Source organism: Schistocerca nitens, chromosome 6 (assembly GCF_023898315.1).
Source record: "Schistocerca nitens isolate TAMUIC-IGC-003100 chromosome 6, iqSchNite1.1, whole genome shotgun sequence".
Lineage (NCBI taxonomy): Eukaryota > Metazoa > Arthropoda > Insecta > Orthoptera > Acrididae > Schistocerca > Schistocerca nitens.
In genome coordinates this window covers 497,555,254-497,573,944 of record NC_064619.1, presented here as the reverse complement: position 1 = coordinate 497,573,944, position 18,691 = coordinate 497,555,254, and the positions used below count along the sequence as shown (strand labels likewise).

The window sequence follows — 18,691 nt, the reverse complement described above, 5'->3', positions numbered from 1 at the left end:
CGCTTTTGCTTTACCCTGTTACTAGTGTGCGTACGGGTAAGTGTGCAGAGTGTGGTCTCGCCGCATGAATGTGCTTGAATCGGTTACCAACCGTATCAGCGTGGGCTGGCTGCTGGAGACCGCCTGTGGGAGGCATGCACACAGTGCGGCTTCTGCCGCGCCATCTGCTGGTGACTCACGCACATATATGCATGGAGCAGCACTTTCTATCTCTGTGTTCATCTAGTTGTACCACTCAAAAATGGTTCAAATGGCTCTGAGCACTATGGGGTTTAACTTCTGAGGTCCCCTAGAACTTAGAACTACTTAAACCTAACTAATGTAAGGACATCACACACATCCATGCCCGAGGCAGGATTCGAACCTGTGACCGTAGCGGTCGCGCGGTTGCAGACTGTAGTGCCTAGAACCTCTCGGCAAACCCGGCCGGACTGTACCACTCAGATCAGTTGTTCTTTGTCTTGTTACATGTGGATTTATGAAAGGCTTATTTCCGTCATTGTCCAGAGGTTTATCAATAAATCCATATTTATTTTACTTGGATCAGGTTCATGTATTACTACTGTTTTTGCGCTCATTTTCTTCTTTGGTATTCTAGTCAGAGACTACTGACTTGACGAATTATTGCTGAGATCCTTCCACCATCCTTCACACCTACAAATCCTTGATCTGCCTCATCCTTTGTCTCTTGGATTTCTGCCCCTCCCAGATTCTATAAAGCCCTCCACATCCTAGAATGCCACACAATCGAACTCGCATTCCGTATCCACCTTGTGTCCCCCACGTGCATCCTTTGCGACCCTATCCCGTTCCCCACCTTTTCTTTTCCTTGAACACATCCACGCCCTGTACATTGCCAACCAACTCGATCCCCCCCATCCCCCGGTGTCCCCCTTCCTCTCCACCTGCAGCCCATTACTTCACCTTTACTGTTGTGTCCCTTCCTCTCTCCATCTCCACACCCTCCACCTCCTTTCCAATGCAACTTACAGCATCTACCCCTCCTGGACGATGAGCTTCCTGACATCTACCCCTTATACCAACTCTAATCCCACGTTCCCTTCCTCCTCCTGAGGGCTCCCTCTCTCGTCCTCTTCCCTTTCCCTGATCAGTTTTCCTCCCTCCTACACCCCCCCCCCATCCTCCCTTCTATGCCTCTGTGCTCCCTCCTGCCTTGCCTTCCCTCTTCATATCCCACCCCACCCGTCTCCTGCCTGTTGGTGAGCCCCCCCCCCCCCCCCCTACCACCGTGCAGATCTCCCTACGCCTTCCTCTCCCCTTGTTTTCCCTCCTCTCAGGCCTCCTGTCCTGCGGCAGGTCATTACCAGCAGTTTTTATTCTTCATGTGTGCTCTGTCAGCTATGATAATGATGAAGTCCCATACTCCTTGACGGAGCGTAGGGAAACAATGCGGAAGACCTGTACCACTGTACTAGGCAAGGTCCTAGTGGAGGTCGTTTGCTATTGCCTTCCTCCAACCGTAATGGGGATGGATGATGATGATGAAGACGACACAACAACAGCCAGTCATCTCGAGGCCAGTGAAAATCCCTAACCCCGCCGGCAATTGAACCTGGGACCTCCGTGCTCGGGAAGCGAGAACGCTACCGCGAGACCATGACCTGCAGACCCATTAGCTATAGTGGCTTTTAAGTGTCTCTCGCTCTGTGTTTTTATACTGTGGCCGACTCTTAACTTGTGTGTGTGACTTAAATGAATTTTAAGTGCCCCCACAAATCGTCGACTGTGTTATTTTAACTGTATGTCGTTTTTAACTGTCCCCCAATGAATGTACCCTTGTTAGTGTATGTCTTAACTTCCATTATCTCCACTTACTGTGTTTTCATATCCCCCTTTTTATGTATAAGTTTGCTCTTTTGTCATTTGTATGCCACTCGACTGAAGAGTGGCGGATTTTGCCGCTGCCAGCCGTCCCCTGCTCGTGTGGGGTAGGGGCATGAAATTACAACAAACAAAAATATGTTACTGCTGACACCAGCCTAGTCCGTTAATGTGATCGTTTGCAGACTTGTTGGTTGAAGCTGCTCCTCACCTAGTGCATGCTGGGCAGTTGCCCACTTGCGTCGTCCCCTCCCTTTCTATGCTGTCTGCACAGGCACTGGCCGTGTTATTTTGTGTGCATTCTACTGTGATGTTGTTGCAGTAGTCGCAGGAACAGTTAAGCGTGGTGTATTTGTGCAGTTCTACTGCAATCAGTAAACCCATACACGAAGGGCATTTTGGGCAACTTTTCATCAATAAATCTTTCCGTATTAATTTTAATCGCTGTTAGCATACAACTGACACTGGTGGAAAACAAACATAAAACAATACCGAGCAGTACTGATTGCAAGCTTGAGGGCGAAAAGTAAAGTAGGCATTACTACTGTTAACAGCAATCACTGCAAGTAAATGGAACTAGTTTGTTTCCAAGCAAGGAGCACAGCATATACCATAGATATTTGCAGTCTTGAGCAGGGTTTCTCAGTTCAGCTCAGATACAAAAGCAAATAAGCTTACGAAATCATACAAAGTGCAGTTAAGAAGTCTGATAATAACTAGATACACAGCCTTTGTGAAAGTTTCAAATGAAATCATTTACGCTTTCAGCTGTTAAAATATTACTTATTGCAATTTCAGCATGTTGTCATTTTCAAGCACTGTGGGGTGTTGTAACCCACTGAATAATATAAAGCTGTGCCATGCAATGTGAGAGCAGCTGCAGGAGGTGTTGTGAATTTATCAGCTCGTGATATAATGATGTAAACATTGAAGTTTAATTTCTTATAGTAGGCGTCGTAAATGTATCACAAAAGTGATTCACTTACCATCCCTACTAAACAAAAGTATTCCTGTTACCACACCTACTACGTGAAATTTAGACTTCAAAGTTTACATAATTATTTCACCAGTTCCATAACGTATATGGTGTATGTAACAACTAATAAATTTACAACACCTGCTGCAACAGCTCTTAAACAGCACGGCACAGCTGTGTATTACTGAGTGGGTTACCGCAGCCCACGTCGAAACTGCAGTCGCAATAACTGATGTTTTAACAACCAAAAGCGAAAATTATTTCATTTAAAAAAGGAGTGCAATTATTTTGCCATGAGCGACTAGAGGGCATGTGTCATTTCTATCAAAATACTCAGAAAAATCCCTGAAGAACTTCCGCAATGTCTGTGAATCCGGGTTCACATTCGACATAAAAATGGATGAAATCCTTTAGTAAATGTAATGCGCTGTCATAGAGGTAAAGTATGTTGAACGGATTATGTCAGTATACCGTTACACGTAGAAGACAGAAGGAAGCTAGATCAGAAAGTAACATCTCATCGAGCCCATTGTAAGCGGTGTACGATTTTGGAAGAAGCAATGACAGAAATAAAAGAAAGATTCAAGAGTGGATATAAAATTCAAGGTGAAAGGATATCAACAACATGATCCGCCGATGACATTGCTGTCCTCAGTGAAACTGAAGAAGAATGATAAGATGTGTTGAATGGAATGAACACTCTAATTAGTACAGGATATGGACTGAGAGTAAATCGAAGAAAGACGAAAGTAATGAGAATCAGCAGAAATGAGAATAGCGAGAAACTTAAAATCGGGACTGGTGATCACCAACTAGATGAAGTTAAGGAATTCTGTTACGTAGGTAGCAAAATAACCCATGATGGACGGAGCTAGGCGGACATAAAAACCAGACTAGCACTGGCAAGAAGGGCATTCCTGGCCAAGAGAAGTCTACTAGTATCAGACAGGTCTTAATCTGTGGAAGAAATGTCTGACAATGTACATTTGGAGAACAGCATTATACGGTAGTGAAACATGGACTGTGGGAAAACCGGAACAGAAGAGATTCGAAGCCTTTGAAATGTGTGCTGCAGATTAATATCGAAAATTAAGTGGACTGATAAGGTAAGGAATGAGAAGGTTCAACGCGGAATCGACGGGGAAAGAAATGTATGGAAAACACTGACAAGAAGAAAGCACAGGATGGTAGGGCATCTCTTAAGCCATCACGGAATAACTTCCATGCTACTAGAGAGAGTTGTAGAGGGTAAAAACTGTAGAGGAAACCAGAGGCTGGAATACATCCAGCAAATAAGTGAGGTCGCAGATTGCAAGTGCTACTCTGAGATGAAGAGGTTAAATAAAATCTTCTTTGCAGTTCATTCATTCAATGGGTAGGTTGCCACTCAACTGATGCAAACGTCTGAGGTTCCGATCCGATCTCCAACATGATACAGAATTTTACCTGTCACTACTTATTTGTGATAAAAACACCAAGTTGCGCCCTATTTTGTGTCTACACTCAACTGCGCGCCTGGGAGAAAATCCGTTCAACAGAACCATGCTTAACAAAGCACTGTGGTGTTTAAGCTCACCTTCGGGTCGAGTGCAACTTTACTTATTCAAGGTAAAATTTAATTGGGACGGTCTGGTGGGTATTTTAACACCATTGCCCCCTCCCACTCCCACCGAATACGAGTCACAATATTCTGCTCGTTATGCAGAAAGGAAAACCCATGGGAACAGACCAGACCTTTCGTCTTTCAAGGGTGGAAGGGCTGCGTGACGGGTTACCGGAAAGGCAAAAAGGTGTAACGTGTAGCCGTTCGGGGAAACCAGTAAAGCCAGTTCATGTGTGGCGATAGAGCGTAGCGGATCGTGAATATCTCTTCCTTGCCCGGACAAGGACTTATCACGAATTTTAAACAGTAGGCAGACGAGCAGTGCGTCGATGTAACTACGTTGCCACTGATTTCACGGTGTTTGGCAGTGCCTTTGCTGTTCACGTGCATGTACTATGCTTCAGGTGAGTACATGACGGTCTTTGTGGCTTGTATTGCAGTTTATTTGGCTGGTGTTTATTTATAATTTAAGTTCAACTATAAATATTTGTCCACTATACTACGGTTCACTCAGCTCTCTCCTGTAACGGGCTGTTTTCAAACATTGTTCCTCTGCTGTACACAATATCGAAAACAACAGTGAAAAGGCTACATATTTAGTAACAACATTAGTGAAAACTGCGCAAGAATGACTTCTGGAAAAGCTTTCGATGCATTATCGACTCATTTTAGAAAGGAAACTGTCAAAAATAGTCGATTATTTTACTGAACTGAGTTCTTATCATATGACAGAACGAAGCACATGATACTGAGTGCTTCAGGAGCAATCTATGAGAGGCAGAGAAGCTTAAATGCAGTGGTACTATTCGTGTTACACTCAAATATTAATATATAGTTAGATAATACTATTCTGATCTCAGACTTTTAGTAGCTAACTCGTTTATTTTAGGTAAATATTCTCCGTGAAGACCTGAATGAATATCCTGCCAGATCTTGAAAAGTTTTCGGGCAGGTGCTTGCAAATGCAAAGTAAATTAACAAGATACAATTTCGTTTGACTAAACGGTTAATGAGTCGCAATTGGAGTCATTCGAGAAATGCACATACCAGGTACCTACATAACGAGAACATATCATATAGAACGACTGGAAAGGCGAAACAGAGATCACAGTTAGAGCCATGTTTCGCTTGATTGGTAGTGTACTGGGAAACTATACTTCATCTATGAATACTATGCTGGTAAAATGCCAGTACCAGCGATACTGGTAGGTTTATACAGCTATAATATTTGCATCTTCTATTATGATGGATTATTTAAGAAGACAGACGAGATACAAAGAATGCCTTTGATAGTCACCCAACTGACAGAGGAGAACGTTGATGTTCTAAATACACTGTTGGGGAATGACACGGAGCGAGATTGCATAACGGTTGAGACTCTGGACTCTCATTCTAAAGCAGAGCGATTTAAATCAATATTTGGTTTTTCTGTGCTTTTCATGAATAAATTAAGGTGACCCTTTGATGAAGACACAATCGATTTTCCTCCCCATCCTTGTTCGTTCCGAGCGCCATTGACAGGACGTTAGACGTTAATATTCTCCGAAGGAAGTTGAATATTTGGTGAAAATCAGAAAATTTCGCGAGCTAGCGTGGAGTGAGGGACGCAGGGATGTTCTCCTTCCCCTACATAAAGTTCTTGTTGCGCTCGTAGAAATTAATTTCCTCTGGCCCTGAGAAAATTTTTCATTGTAATAAAATATTTTTTTCTTGTTTTCAGAGTAGTGACAGTTCAGTCCATTTTCATATGATATTCTAGCAATCAAAAATCATTGCGTCATGAACTGCAGCAAATAAACGTAATATACGCTACTGTTTTGTTATTAATTTAGGTTTATCTTGCACTAACATGTGTCCTGTAATGTTTAACAGAGACAAGTGCTGTGATGATGAATTTCAGTTTCATACGTTGAGCTCAAAACGTGATAATGAAAAAGCTGGGTACATATAAATAATTTGTTTCATTCATTACACTGAATTTAGTGTTCTTTCTCTGGTGCAGTGTAGATGCATTGACCGTGTATAAATAACAAATTCGCATGGAGAAGTAAGATTACTGACATATGAAAAGCTAGCAGAATGTAACTGTCTCATTTTTATTCAACATTACAAACCGTTGAAACAACGCTTCAAAATTAAAAAAAAACAAGTTTTATTACGTGTTTTGAGTAGGTACAGGTCGTTTATAATGGCGGTACTGAGGTTTAATGTATTGACTGTGTTCGTCTTGCTACATCTTAGCAGTGCAGTTTAGTCTGTAGGTCTTGGTATACACCATCTGATCAAAAGCATCCAAACACGTGCTAGTGGATGTCAGCATGGGGTGTGTAAATCTATCCTTCGCCTTTGTGACGGCTTGAACACTGCTGAGGTCACTTTTGATGAGTTGTCAATGTCAGTCCTCAAACGCCGATACCAGAGCTGGTTCTGATGTTGGACGGTGGGGTCTGGAGCGAAGTCGACTCTAACTCATCTCACAGGTGTTACATAAACTTCAGCTCTGGACTCTGGACAGACCAGTGCGTTTCAGGAATGTTGTTGTGCACAAACCGTTTCCTCACGGATGCTGCTTTAGGACAGGGTACATAGTCATACTGATACAATCGTTGCCTCCGAACTGTTCCTCTACTGTATTCAGTACACAGTACCGTAAAATGTGTCAACATCGTCTTAAGCGCAATAAGCAAGTACCAAAACGCCACCTCCTCCATACTTCATTGTCAGCACTGCACATGATGGCAGGTAAAGTTCCCCAAGCATTCGCCAAACCCAAACTCTTCTATCGGATAGTTGCAGGGTATAGCATGATTCACCTCAAGATCACTCGATTCCAGTCATCCAGTGACCAGTAGCGTCACATTTTACACCACTTCAAGCGTAGCTTGGCACTGACGACGGGAAATGCAAGGCTTATGGGAACTGCTCCACAACTATATTCTATTATTTGTGTCTGCCTACACACACTCATTGCGCTAGCTGGATTGCTGGTAGTACTTCGGGACTCAGAAGTGCAGATTTCAAGGGAATTTTTATAAATACCTTCCACAATGCTCGACTGTCCCTGTCTGTCAGTACATGAGGTCTGTTTGGTCTCGATTTAGCTATGGTTATTCCTTCGCGTTTCCCCTTAACAACCACGTCCCCCACAATCGACTTGGGCAACCTTAGGAAGGCTGAAATATTCATGACGGATTTGTTACTCAGGTGATGTGATTACTCCACGTTAGAAGCCAGCGATTCTCCTGATCGACTCATTCTTCTGCTACTGCTTTTCTACTGCCTACACAATACTCTCTGCCTCGTTTTATATTGGCGGCTCCACCTCTCTTCATATCTAGTGCTCTGTTGCACATTATATGTTTCTGTAATCACAGCTAGGCGATGCTAGATGTAGTGTAAAGAGGGACGTCACTGGGCAGTAGATGATTGGAAACGTGGGATCTGCAGCGATGAATCATGCTATACGCTGTGGCAACCCGATGGAAGGGTTTGGGTTTGGCGACTGTCTGGAAAACGTTACCTGCCATCAGTAGAGGAACAGCTCGACGGCGAAGATTTTATAAACAAGGGAATGAACCCTGTCTTAAAGCAGCAACTGTGAGGCAATGTTCTCAGGACAATAACTTTTCTGAAATGGACTGGCCTACCCGGAGCCCCGACAAGAACCCAGTGGAACACCTTTGGGAGGAGTTAGAGCCTTGATTTCGCTCTAGACCCCAGCGCCCAATACCACATAAGACAGTGTACATAGTACTGAAAGACACGTTACAACGATACCCATCGATTAAAATACACAACATAAACATTAAAAGAGAAACAGCCTCACGATATTTGGGAGTACACACTGACGGAATGCACAGTTTCACCCAACACATGCGCATAACTTCCAGTAAAGCAGAGAAAATACTCTACGAAGTTTCAGCATAAACAGGAGATAGTACAGACTACCTGTCACACACGTGAGTATACTACTTTCCTCTCTATGAATCGGTGATGAGCTTCGCAGCAAGTACACGGGCATGTAGGCTAGCTCCAGTGACAAACAGGACCTTGGGATTCGTGGAGAAAGGAGTGTACTCCTGAGGCAGTCGTGGACATTATGCACTACATCAGCAGAGGCGCTGTGTGTGTTGTATTGGGTGTCTTCCCGAACGACATAACGATAGGATGCAGGGCCACATGCTGTTGGCTTGAAGACACGATAAGACGAGGGAAATAATAGGGGAAAACGTCGAACACCAAGGCCAACTAAATGCTTGGTGGCTGAACGTCTGGCAGTGGGAGTGGGACCAAAGTGATAAAGGCTGTAGGTTGTACATCATTTTCCCGAACGTCAGGGAACGGCAAAAGATGAATCATGCCAATTCTGGCCCTGCCATGGTTGATTTCCTGACTGGTCATGGACCATATCCAGATCACCTACAGTGCGCCTCACTTACTGTGGACAGCAACTGTCAGTTTAGTGAAAATGGATCAGTCGAATGTATCATGATATACTGTGAATGATACTCATACACACATCGAAATGTTACGGGAATTAGAGCAGAAACACTTCAACACAAACACAGGTATTCAAAGAAATCTGTACAACTAAGTAAACTAACTGACCACATCTTCAAGACAGAATACACCATCTATAAGCAAACGAGATCTTACAGGCAAAGTAGCAAACAGCAAAGAGATGACATGTTAGTTCAGATGATGACTCCAGTACAATGGATTCCTCCAACACCGACTTAGAGGACGTAACTCACGAAGAAAAACATGTATCCACTCAAATATAGAAACATTTAACCTAGATCAACCCAGAGACGGATTGTTATACAGGGTGGTCCACTGATTGTGACCGGGCCAAATATCTCACGAAATAAGCGTCAAACGAAAAAACTACAAAGACCGAAACTTGTCTAGCTTGAAGGGGGAAACCAGATGGCGCTATGGTGGGCCCGCTAGATGGCGCTGCCGTAGGTCAAACGGATATCAACTGCGTTTTTTAAAAATAGGAACCCCCATTTTTTATTACATACTCGTGTAGTACGTAAAGAAATATGAATGTTGTAGTTGGACCACTTTTTTCGCTTTGTGATATATGGCGCTGTAATAGTCACAAACATATGGCTCACAATTTTAGACGAACAGTTGGTAACAGGTTGGTTTTTTAAATTAAAATACAGAACGTAAGTACGTTTGAACATTTTATTTCGGTTGTTCCAATGTGATACATGTACCTTTGTGAACTTATCATTTCTGAGAACGCATGCTGTTACCAGTAAATACCAAATTAATGCAATAAATGCTCAAAATGATGTCCGTCAACCTCAATGCATTTGGCAATACGTGTAACGACATTCCTCTCGTCAGCGAGTAGTTCGCCTTTCGTAATGTTCGCACATGCGTTGACAATGCGCTGACGACATGTTGTCAGGCGTTGTCGGTGGATCACGATAGCAAATGTCCTTAAACTTTCCCCACAGAAAGAAATTCGGGGACGTCAGATCCGGTGAACGTGCGGGCCATGGTATGGCGCTTCGACGACCAATGCACCTTTCAGGAAATATGCTATTCAATACCGCTTCAACCGCACGCTAGCTATGTGCCGGACATACATCATGTTAGAAGTACATCACCATTCTCTCATGCAGTGAAACATCGTGTGGTAACATCGGTAGAACATTACGTAGGAAATCAGCATACATTGCACAATTTAGATAGCCATCGATAAAATGGGGGCCAATTATCCTTCCTCCCATAATGCCGCACCATACATGTATCCACCTGCTAGCGTTCTTGCTTCCCGCGCCCGGGTTCGATTCCCGGCGGGGTCAGGGATTTTCTCTGCCTCGTGGTGACTGAGTGTTGTGTGATGTCCTTAGGTTAGTTAGGTTTAAGTAGTTCTAAGTTCTAGGGGACTGATGACCATAGCTGTTAAGTCCCATAGTGCTCAGAGCCATTTGAACCATTAACCTGCCAAGGTCGTTGATGTTCCACTTGTCGCAGCCATCGTGGATTTTCCGTTGCCCAATAGTGCATATTATGCCGGTTTACGTTACCGATGTTGGTGAATGACGCTTCGTTGCTAAATAGAACGCGTGCAAAAAATCTGTCATCGTCCCGTAATTTCTCTTGTGCCCAGTGGCAGAACTGAACACGACGTTCAAAGTCGTCGCCATGCAATTCCTGATGCACAGAAATATGGTACGGGTGCAATCGATGTTGATGTAGCTTTCTCAACACCGACGTTTTTGAGATTCCCGATTCTTGCGCAGTTTGTCTGCTACTGATGTGCGGATTAGCCGCGACAGCAGCTAAAACACGTAATTGGACATCACCATCATTTGTTGCCGGTCGTGTTTGACGTTTCACATGTGGCTGAACACTTCCTGTTTCCTTAAATAACGCAACTATCCGGCGAACGATCCGGACACTTGGATGATGTCGTCCAGGATACCGAGCAGCATACATAGCACACGCCCGCTGGACGTTTTGATTTCAATAGCCATACATCAATACGATATCAACCTTTTCCGAAATTGGTAAGCGGTCCATTTTAACACGGGTAAAGTATCACGAAACACATACCGTCCGCACTGACGTAATGTTACGTGATTCCACGTACTTATACGTTTGTGACTATTACTGCGCCATCTATCACAGAGCGAAAAAAGTGGTCCACCTAAAACATTCATATTTCCTTACGTACTACACGAATATGTAATTAAAATGGGTGTTCCTATTTTAAAAAACGCAGTTGATATCCGTTTGACCTATGGCAGCGCCATCTAGCGGGCCAACTACAGCGCCATCTGGTTTCCCCCTTCAAGCTAGACGAGTTTCGTTCTTTGTAGTTTTTTCGTTTAACGCTTATTTCGTGAGATATTTGGCCCGGTCACTATCAATGGACCACCCTGTATAATCATGGCCAGTTACTGTGCCAGGTGCCACGTTAAACCGGTTACTTTAAAGACACTGGTTTTTAGCACAGAGCATAATTTAGAATAAGAGTTCGCACATGATAAAACACACGAAGAATCACAATATATAGCACACACAACACATATGAATAATAATCCTTTATCATATACTACACAAACACCATGTAGAATGTATAACCCAGTGTGGCTGGTTATTGTACCAGGCACTCGGTTTAACTGTGAAGTACTAACCTGGAATTAAATAGAATAGCATATTAACACACCTCATCAAGTAACCTTGGGAGGCACTGCACGGGGATGTTGGGTTTGGGGTCACATTCTGAGACCTGCTCCCTGGGCAGCGCAGATGAAGGAGCACCTACCACTCAATCTATGATATCTTCTTTTGTCGTTCTTCTTAAATAAAAAAAAAGTTTACATCTTCCTATTTCCAATTTCATATTTAATAGATGAAAAGTATAATATAGTTACCATTTACACAAAGAAAGAGTACAGAAGGTCTCCACGAGGCTCTGTCTCCACGTAGTGCTGCATGGGCCACAGAGCCCACGGCCTCAGCTGCGTAGCATGAGCCGCGTGGTTGGGGTCCTTGGTTCCAGCTAAGGGGACTGATTGGAGCATTACAGCCCGCACAAAACTTGCAAGGTGGCAGGCACTAGTAGTCCAAATGCAGCACGAATAAAACGTGCAGCAATGCATCACTACCTACTCTGGTTTCGGTTCTTGAGGATAAATGGGTTGCCAATTCCTCCACAGATAATCAGACACGTAATTCAAAGTGTCCATCCCATATTAATGTCCAGTCATAGGTGTCTGGATACCATCGATCAGATAGTGCATTTAGTTTTTCTTTTCATTGTTTAGAGAAAAACCTGTCACTATCTGATTGTTTATCATCGTTCATTGAATTTGTTTGATTCTTTAATTTAAAAGTTTTCAGGTTAGCAATATAGTAGCTAAACTTACGAAAATCATTCACATACGTACTTACTTTCAAATTACTCTTGTTGATTAAGGCTTTTAAATTTTAACTTTCAGACTTACTAAGACAGATATGTGGACCATTTTCACTGGTTTTTCTTCACTGATTGGAGTCGTAGTTGTAATTTTGGTAATCTGTTCATGCTGCCCAGGTTGTAATCTGTATAAGCGAAGAAACAACTGGACTGTTTACAAGCGTATGTATCTTGCTGCTGTATAAGGATAGGTAACTTGCATAGATTGAAAGTCACGTGTTCATACTAACAGATATGAATTTTCAGGCTTTGGGAGGGGTGATACCTCATCTGGGCGAAAAAAGAAGGGTAGTGTTAACAAAGGTATGTGATTGAATATTTTGTGAGCTCTCTTGACTTTCATTCATTCACTGTACTTACTAGTGGTATTGGACATGCAATACTAACAGAAGGTAATTTACAGGTGTCAAAAACACAAAAACTTCAGTGCCGTCGTTAAACCAGATACCGTCTGTGACAGTTGTTGCAAGTCAACCTGTGCAACTGAATTTTCCCCAGTCGTATGCTCCAGAACAAATTATGGGGCACGCTGTGTACAATCAATTACCTCAGCCACAAGGTACACCCTTCCTAGTTAAGTAACAATTGAACTAAAATTCATCCATACTGCATAGGAATTGTGTGTGATCTGCTACTGTATTATGAAGTACGAAAAAAAAATGCTTCTTGTCTACTGACACTTTTTTCGTATTTACTTCGCAAAAATAATTTAAATAAAAAAACTTTAATATAACACGTTAATAAAATGGACTATCTGTATGGGGTTATTAATCTGTGTGGGCTTAGAAGAAGTTATTTTATCTTTTTAGGCCATTTTAGAAACGTGTTATACATTGAAGTGCCAAAGAAACTGGTACAGGCATGTGTATCCAAATACAGAGGCATGTGAACATACAGAATACGGTGCTGCGTCGGCAACGCCTATATAAGACAACAAGTGCCTGGCGCAGTTGTTAGATTGGCTACTGCTGCTACAATGGCAGGTTATCACGATTTAAGTTATTTGAACGTGGTGTTATAGTCGGCGCACGAGCGATGGGACACGGCGTGTCCGAGGTAGTGATGAAGTGGGGATTTTCCCGTACGACCATTTCACTAGTGTACCGTGAGTATCAGGAATCCAGTAAAAGATCAAATCTCCGACATGGCTGTAGCAGGAGAAAGATCCTGCAAGAACGGGAGCAACGTGACAGAAGTGCAACCGTTCCGCAAATTGCTGTAGATTTCATTGCTGGACCATCAACAAGTGTCAGCGTGCGAACCATTCAGCGAAAAATCATCGATATGGGTTTTCGGAGCCGAAGGCCCAATCGTATATCCTTGATGACTCCACAACACAAAGCTTTACGCCTCGCCTGGCCCGCCAACACCGACACTGGACTGTTGATGGCTGGTCGGACGAGTCTCGTTTCAAATTGTATCGAGCGGATGGCCGTGTACGGGTGTGGAAACATCCTCGTGAATCCATGGACTCTGCTTGTCAGCAGGGGACTGTTCAAGCTGGTGGAGGCTCTGTTATGGTGTGGGGCGTATGCAGTTGGATTGATATGGGACCCCTGATACGTCTAGATACTACTTTGACAGGTGACACGTAAGCATACTGTCTGATCACCTGCATCCATAATGTTCATTGTGCATTCCGACGGACTTGGGTAATTCCAGCAGGACAGTGTGACACCCCACATGTCCAGAATTGCTGCAGAGCGGCTCCAGGAACACTCTTCTGAGTTTAAACACTTCCGCTGGCCACCAATCTCCCCAGACATGAAGGTTACTGAGCATATCTGGGATGCCTTGCAACGTGCTGTACAGAAGACATCGCCACCCCCTCGTACTCTTACGGATTTATGGACAGCCCTACAGGATTCATAGTATCAGTTCCATCCCGCACTACTTCAGACATTAGTCGAGCCCATGCCACGTCGCATTGCGGCACTTCCGCGTGCTCGCGGGGGCCTTACACGATCTTAGGCAGGTGAACCAGTTTCTTTGGCTCTTCAGTGTATAACAACTTTTTAGTTAAATAATTATTTTCTGCTTTTTGATCGTGTGTGTGTGTGTGCAGTTTTTCAATAGGTTTCAAGAATTTTGTTGAGGTTACAACAGAGACATGTGATAAGTTCCAGGTGTATTTCAGTTTCTGTTCACCTAAGTCGTCCAGTATGTCGCTTCCTCTCACTTATATTTCGCAAAAGGCCGTGAAGGTAAAAGTTAGAGAGATTCGAGGTCACCGGAGGCTTACTGGCAATCGTCCGTACTGTAAAACATTCGCAACTGGAACAGGAAAAGGGCGGAACAGCAGCGGTACACAAAGTACCCTCTCCAGACCCCTCCCCCTGCTACATACCAGACTGCGTATTTCTTTAAGATATCTTCCGTACTATACTGTCGGAGTTCTTTCTATGTATGGTCCAAGTTTCGTCAAGTGGTGTTACTTGGCAGTGACACATCATACGAAAGTTACTTTCGTCCTTAAGTTTTGTGCACCAGTGTATTATGCTGATTAAAACTGAAAATATAGTGAAGTCCTGATGTTCTCCTTGCTTACATCCATTGAAGTTTTGATTAAATGTCTGATTTACCATCGTTATTTTAGATTTGTTTTGACGTAATTACGAATAAGTAAAACTCGCCTACCTACGATCTGCCCTCTAAGAAACTTGTTAGCAGATCTTGTCAACTAGCTCATCTGAAAGGTTGTAAGCATATCAACATTCCATTAATCATAGTTTATTGACCTTATTCTCCTCATATGTACTTCAATGAAATCCTAAATGTGCTTCACAAATGCCACTACAAACATCATGGACTACCTGAGATGTAGTAGCTCTTCTTACATTATGTTCCTCGTCGGCTAAAATCGTTCCGATTTCCTTTCAGTTGTTATGAGAAACCACTGAAAAGCGTTAACCGAAATATGTACACAGTTTTGGAATACTGCTAAGGAAGGTTGGAACCGTGATTCAGCACTACCTCCAAACGAAGCGCTTCACATTTGCATATAAATGCAAACAGCTAGCCATATTTCTTGTTTTCCTACGCCGTTTTGCTAGCTTCAACGGTATCAACACTCTCACCGAGCGAACTAATCCTGTCTGCGTACCACAGTTTTGCGTCGTGGTTATAACTCGGGTATATCGAGTGATTCGGTGTGGCAACAAACAACATTACGTTCTAGCACTGGTAGGTTGCACTCAAACTGTCGTGTTCTCCAGCATAAATGCTTGGTCACAGCAAAAAGCGAAAGCTCGTGAACGCTTGTATTCGCTCCGGTGTAAAGAAGGCTTAATTACGTTTATATCGGCGATTGTTCAGAAGCCTAAGTGGAGGAACTTTCTCCTTTTTCGTATGCTGAGTCCTTTCAGTCATGACCTGGGAATTCTTTGTCTGAAGTATTTACTCCTGCCTTATGTTATTGAGGTAAGTGTGGGTACAGTACATTATTCCGTTTGTATTGTTCAGAGCTTGTTCAACGATTGATAAACTGAAATTTCATCCATCTTCATGTGTATCAAAGTGAGCCGCATTTTGATTGAAGGAACAAGGCGCTTAAAATTGTAAGTCCACAACTGATTCTTAATGTTCGCTTTGTTTGTTTGATGCTAAATTGGTCGATGTTACTATAAAAATACTGAATAAAACGGCCTCTTGTGGCACTATTGACTAGCAAACCACAAAAGCTTTCATCGCAGTCAACTGGTGAACTATCCTCATATGCCACCAACTTTATCCTCCAGTCGGTGCGTTGGTCTTGTCACATGTAGTTGAAAATAGTTAGTACAAAACTTTAAATTAAACATTTATCAACCATTCCGAAATTGTCACTACTGCATCGCCCACTCAACTAGATGTGATTGTTCCGTACAATAAGACGTACTTTCATGTAATACAACAACTGATTTGATGTTCAAAACTGATAAATCTTATGTTCTAAATATTGTGATTTCTCCGAAACTACTTATCGGATTCAGAAAGGTGAAGTGCAGTTGAATTCATCTCGTTGACATCAACAATACTTCCAACACACATGTTACAAAAGAAGAGACTGGTGCCAAAATCTCTGTAATTAATACAACTTCGAAAAGAGACTGTACGTCGTTAGTGAAGACCGTCTTACAATTACATGAGTGAAAACAGAATTACGATATCTTAAACGAATCCAAAAATTTTTGATGTGGACAGCTTACTGAGATCACCCTTTATGCTCACGATAAGCCTTTATCATATCTAAGTCTTTCTCAAGCGACATGAGAAATACAAACTACGAATTGAAGTTTCCCAACTAGCTCATCTTGATAGCAAAGACGATCTGTATAATTCTATGTAATAAATCTGAGACAAAAGTTAATTTTGATTCAGCGAAATCACTGTGATCATAAGTGAACACAAAACTAACGTGGGGTAGCAGATGTGTACCAAGCTATCAAGTGTGATTCGCTTGTTTCGTAAATTAAAGTCGTGAATGGTTTACAGCCGAAAGAACTAAAAACGTTAACAGTATCTCCCCTTAATTTTAAATTCTCTCTGATATCACAACAACAAATAAAGAAAGAGACTTAACTTTTCACATGGATTTAGACTACAAAAAACTAAGTAAGAGCCAACGTAGCTGCAGATCTTTGCCTTAAGTTCCATGATATGTTAACACTGACGTACCCTACAGATACATATTTGTCTACGTCTTAAAGTTTCAAGTTACCATCTGTATCATGAGTTTTTAATTTCCTTAGATATGTGTTGTGTTTTGAAGCCGACATGTCATATGATAAAACTGAAGCCTTATTATATTCTTTTTGCAGCTGTCAAGCAGTCTTCGGAGTCTCCACCACACAGTATTGTAGCAGTTACATATGATTCTCATCGTATACAGCTAGCACATAACCCAATATACCGACAGTAAACCAAATCTCAGCAGAAGTATTTTTAATATTTCGCCCAGTACAGTGGTAAAATGTAGGTACAAAAGTTAAGACGTCATGATCAAAGAAGACTGTGTGATATATTCTTACGAATAGAAGAAAGTATTTCTTGGAAAATACGAAGATATAATTATTACTGCCCTATATTTAAGTTGCTGAGAGAAAGCGATGCGGGGTGTTATTTAAGGAGTTAAGAATAGGTAATAAAAACATATACTATAAAAATCACAGTATTTATTTTAATACTGTTTTTTGCAACCTAGTAATATTAGTACATATTAGTTTTACGTAGCACTGAAGTGTACTTTCAAAGTCTGAAAACGGAACAGATAGTTGAAATTGAATAACAATCGAATTACAAAAGTCCTGGATGTAGTCTTCCCTCCATTTGTCATCAAACACCTGCAGTACTACTCCTTAGTTGCACAAAACAGTTATGTTTAAGGACTTAAATAATTCAAATTGAGAACTATTTAACAGTACATTGTTACATGTATGTTTATATACACTAAGTAATGAAAACCTACTTTGTGCCATGCTCATGATTCAAACTACCAGGTGTTCCTCATGTATGAGAACTATTTGTTTTCATTAATTCGCGGATACCCTTCATTACTACAAAAACACAAAATTGTGTAATGGTTCTGTGAAGGCAGGTAAAAGATTTTCGAAAAATAAATCACATTGTAAAAGTAATTTATGAGAAATAACTCTGGACAATGTTAGTGAATGAATACTGTGGTTGTACAGATCTATTACTAATTTCTGTTATACAGAGAGCTAGCACTAGCAAACCATCACTGAGGGGTATCTTTCAAGGAAATGTATTACCATTAAATTAATATTAATATTATTGTTATGTAAATACTATTATTATTATCATTATTGTTAATTACACTACAATGTGTCATATAATATTGTTCGTCAAAATTCAATTTTTGGTAACCTTCCTGTACTGACATTATTCCACAGAATGTAGCAAATCGTATCAGTGAATGTGTGCAGAGGATCATGGATGATGAGTTAACTAACGCATTTGATTGTGTGATCTAATACATAATGCTGTACCCCCATGAGGAAATAGCTCTCGAAGAATAAGGTGTAATGAAATTATTTTGTAGGCTCATTTTCTCAAGAGCATAATTTTTCTAGCTCTCAAATAGTTCAGGTGTTATGTAGGAGGACTTTCAGGTAGTGGAGATGTGGATGAAAATTATATTAAAAAATAACAAAGATAAATTTGTATTATTTGTAATTGAATTTCTGCTGTAGAATATCTTGATAGACAAGAACACTCTTTTTGGCTACATCCAAAGTATTTACTATGAAATTAAAAAAAAAGAATAGATTCTCAGACATTGTAATATTTTGTGACCTATTGTCTGGCTTCGTGTAACAATAAT

The 18,691-nt window shown here is 41.7% G+C and overlaps 1 protein-coding gene across 2 annotated transcripts; it reads left to right on the top strand.

Moving 5' to 3' along the window:
- Nucleotides 1–4,666: 4,666 nt before the first annotated feature.
- Nucleotides 4,667–18,454, top strand: LOC126263084 (uncharacterized). 2 transcript variants are annotated; one of them, XM_049960079.1, is made up of 5 exons: nucleotides 4,667–4,825; nucleotides 12,392–12,531; nucleotides 12,616–12,672; nucleotides 12,773–12,928; nucleotides 17,169–18,454. In XM_049960079.1, exons 2-5 carry the CDS (start codon nucleotides 12,408–12,410, stop codon nucleotides 17,267–17,269), a joined length of 438 nt encoding a protein of 145 aa, XP_049816036.1. In that variant the 5' UTR covers nucleotides 4,667–4,825; nucleotides 12,392–12,407; the 3' UTR covers nucleotides 17,270–18,454. The 2 variants fall into 2 exon arrangements, with proteins under 2 accessions (XP_049816036.1, XP_049816037.1); XM_049960080.1 differs by lacking the exon at nucleotides 12,392–12,531.
- Nucleotides 18,455–18,691: the final 237 nt, after the last annotated feature.

Bases quoted from the DNA above. Each gene is read 5' to 3' on its own strand.
- LOC126263084 (XM_049960079.1), top strand. From the start codon at position 12,408: ATGTGGACCATTTTCACTGGTTTTTCTTCACTGATTGGAGTCGTAGTT. The intron at 12,673-12,772 runs GTATGTGATTGA...GGTAATTTACAG, and splicing joins GAAGGGTAGTGTTAACAAAG to GTGTCAAAAACACAAAAACT. The intron at 12,929-17,168 runs GTACACCCTTCC...TTCTTTTTGCAG, and splicing joins TCAATTACCTCAGCCACAAG to CTGTCAAGCAGTCTTCGGAG.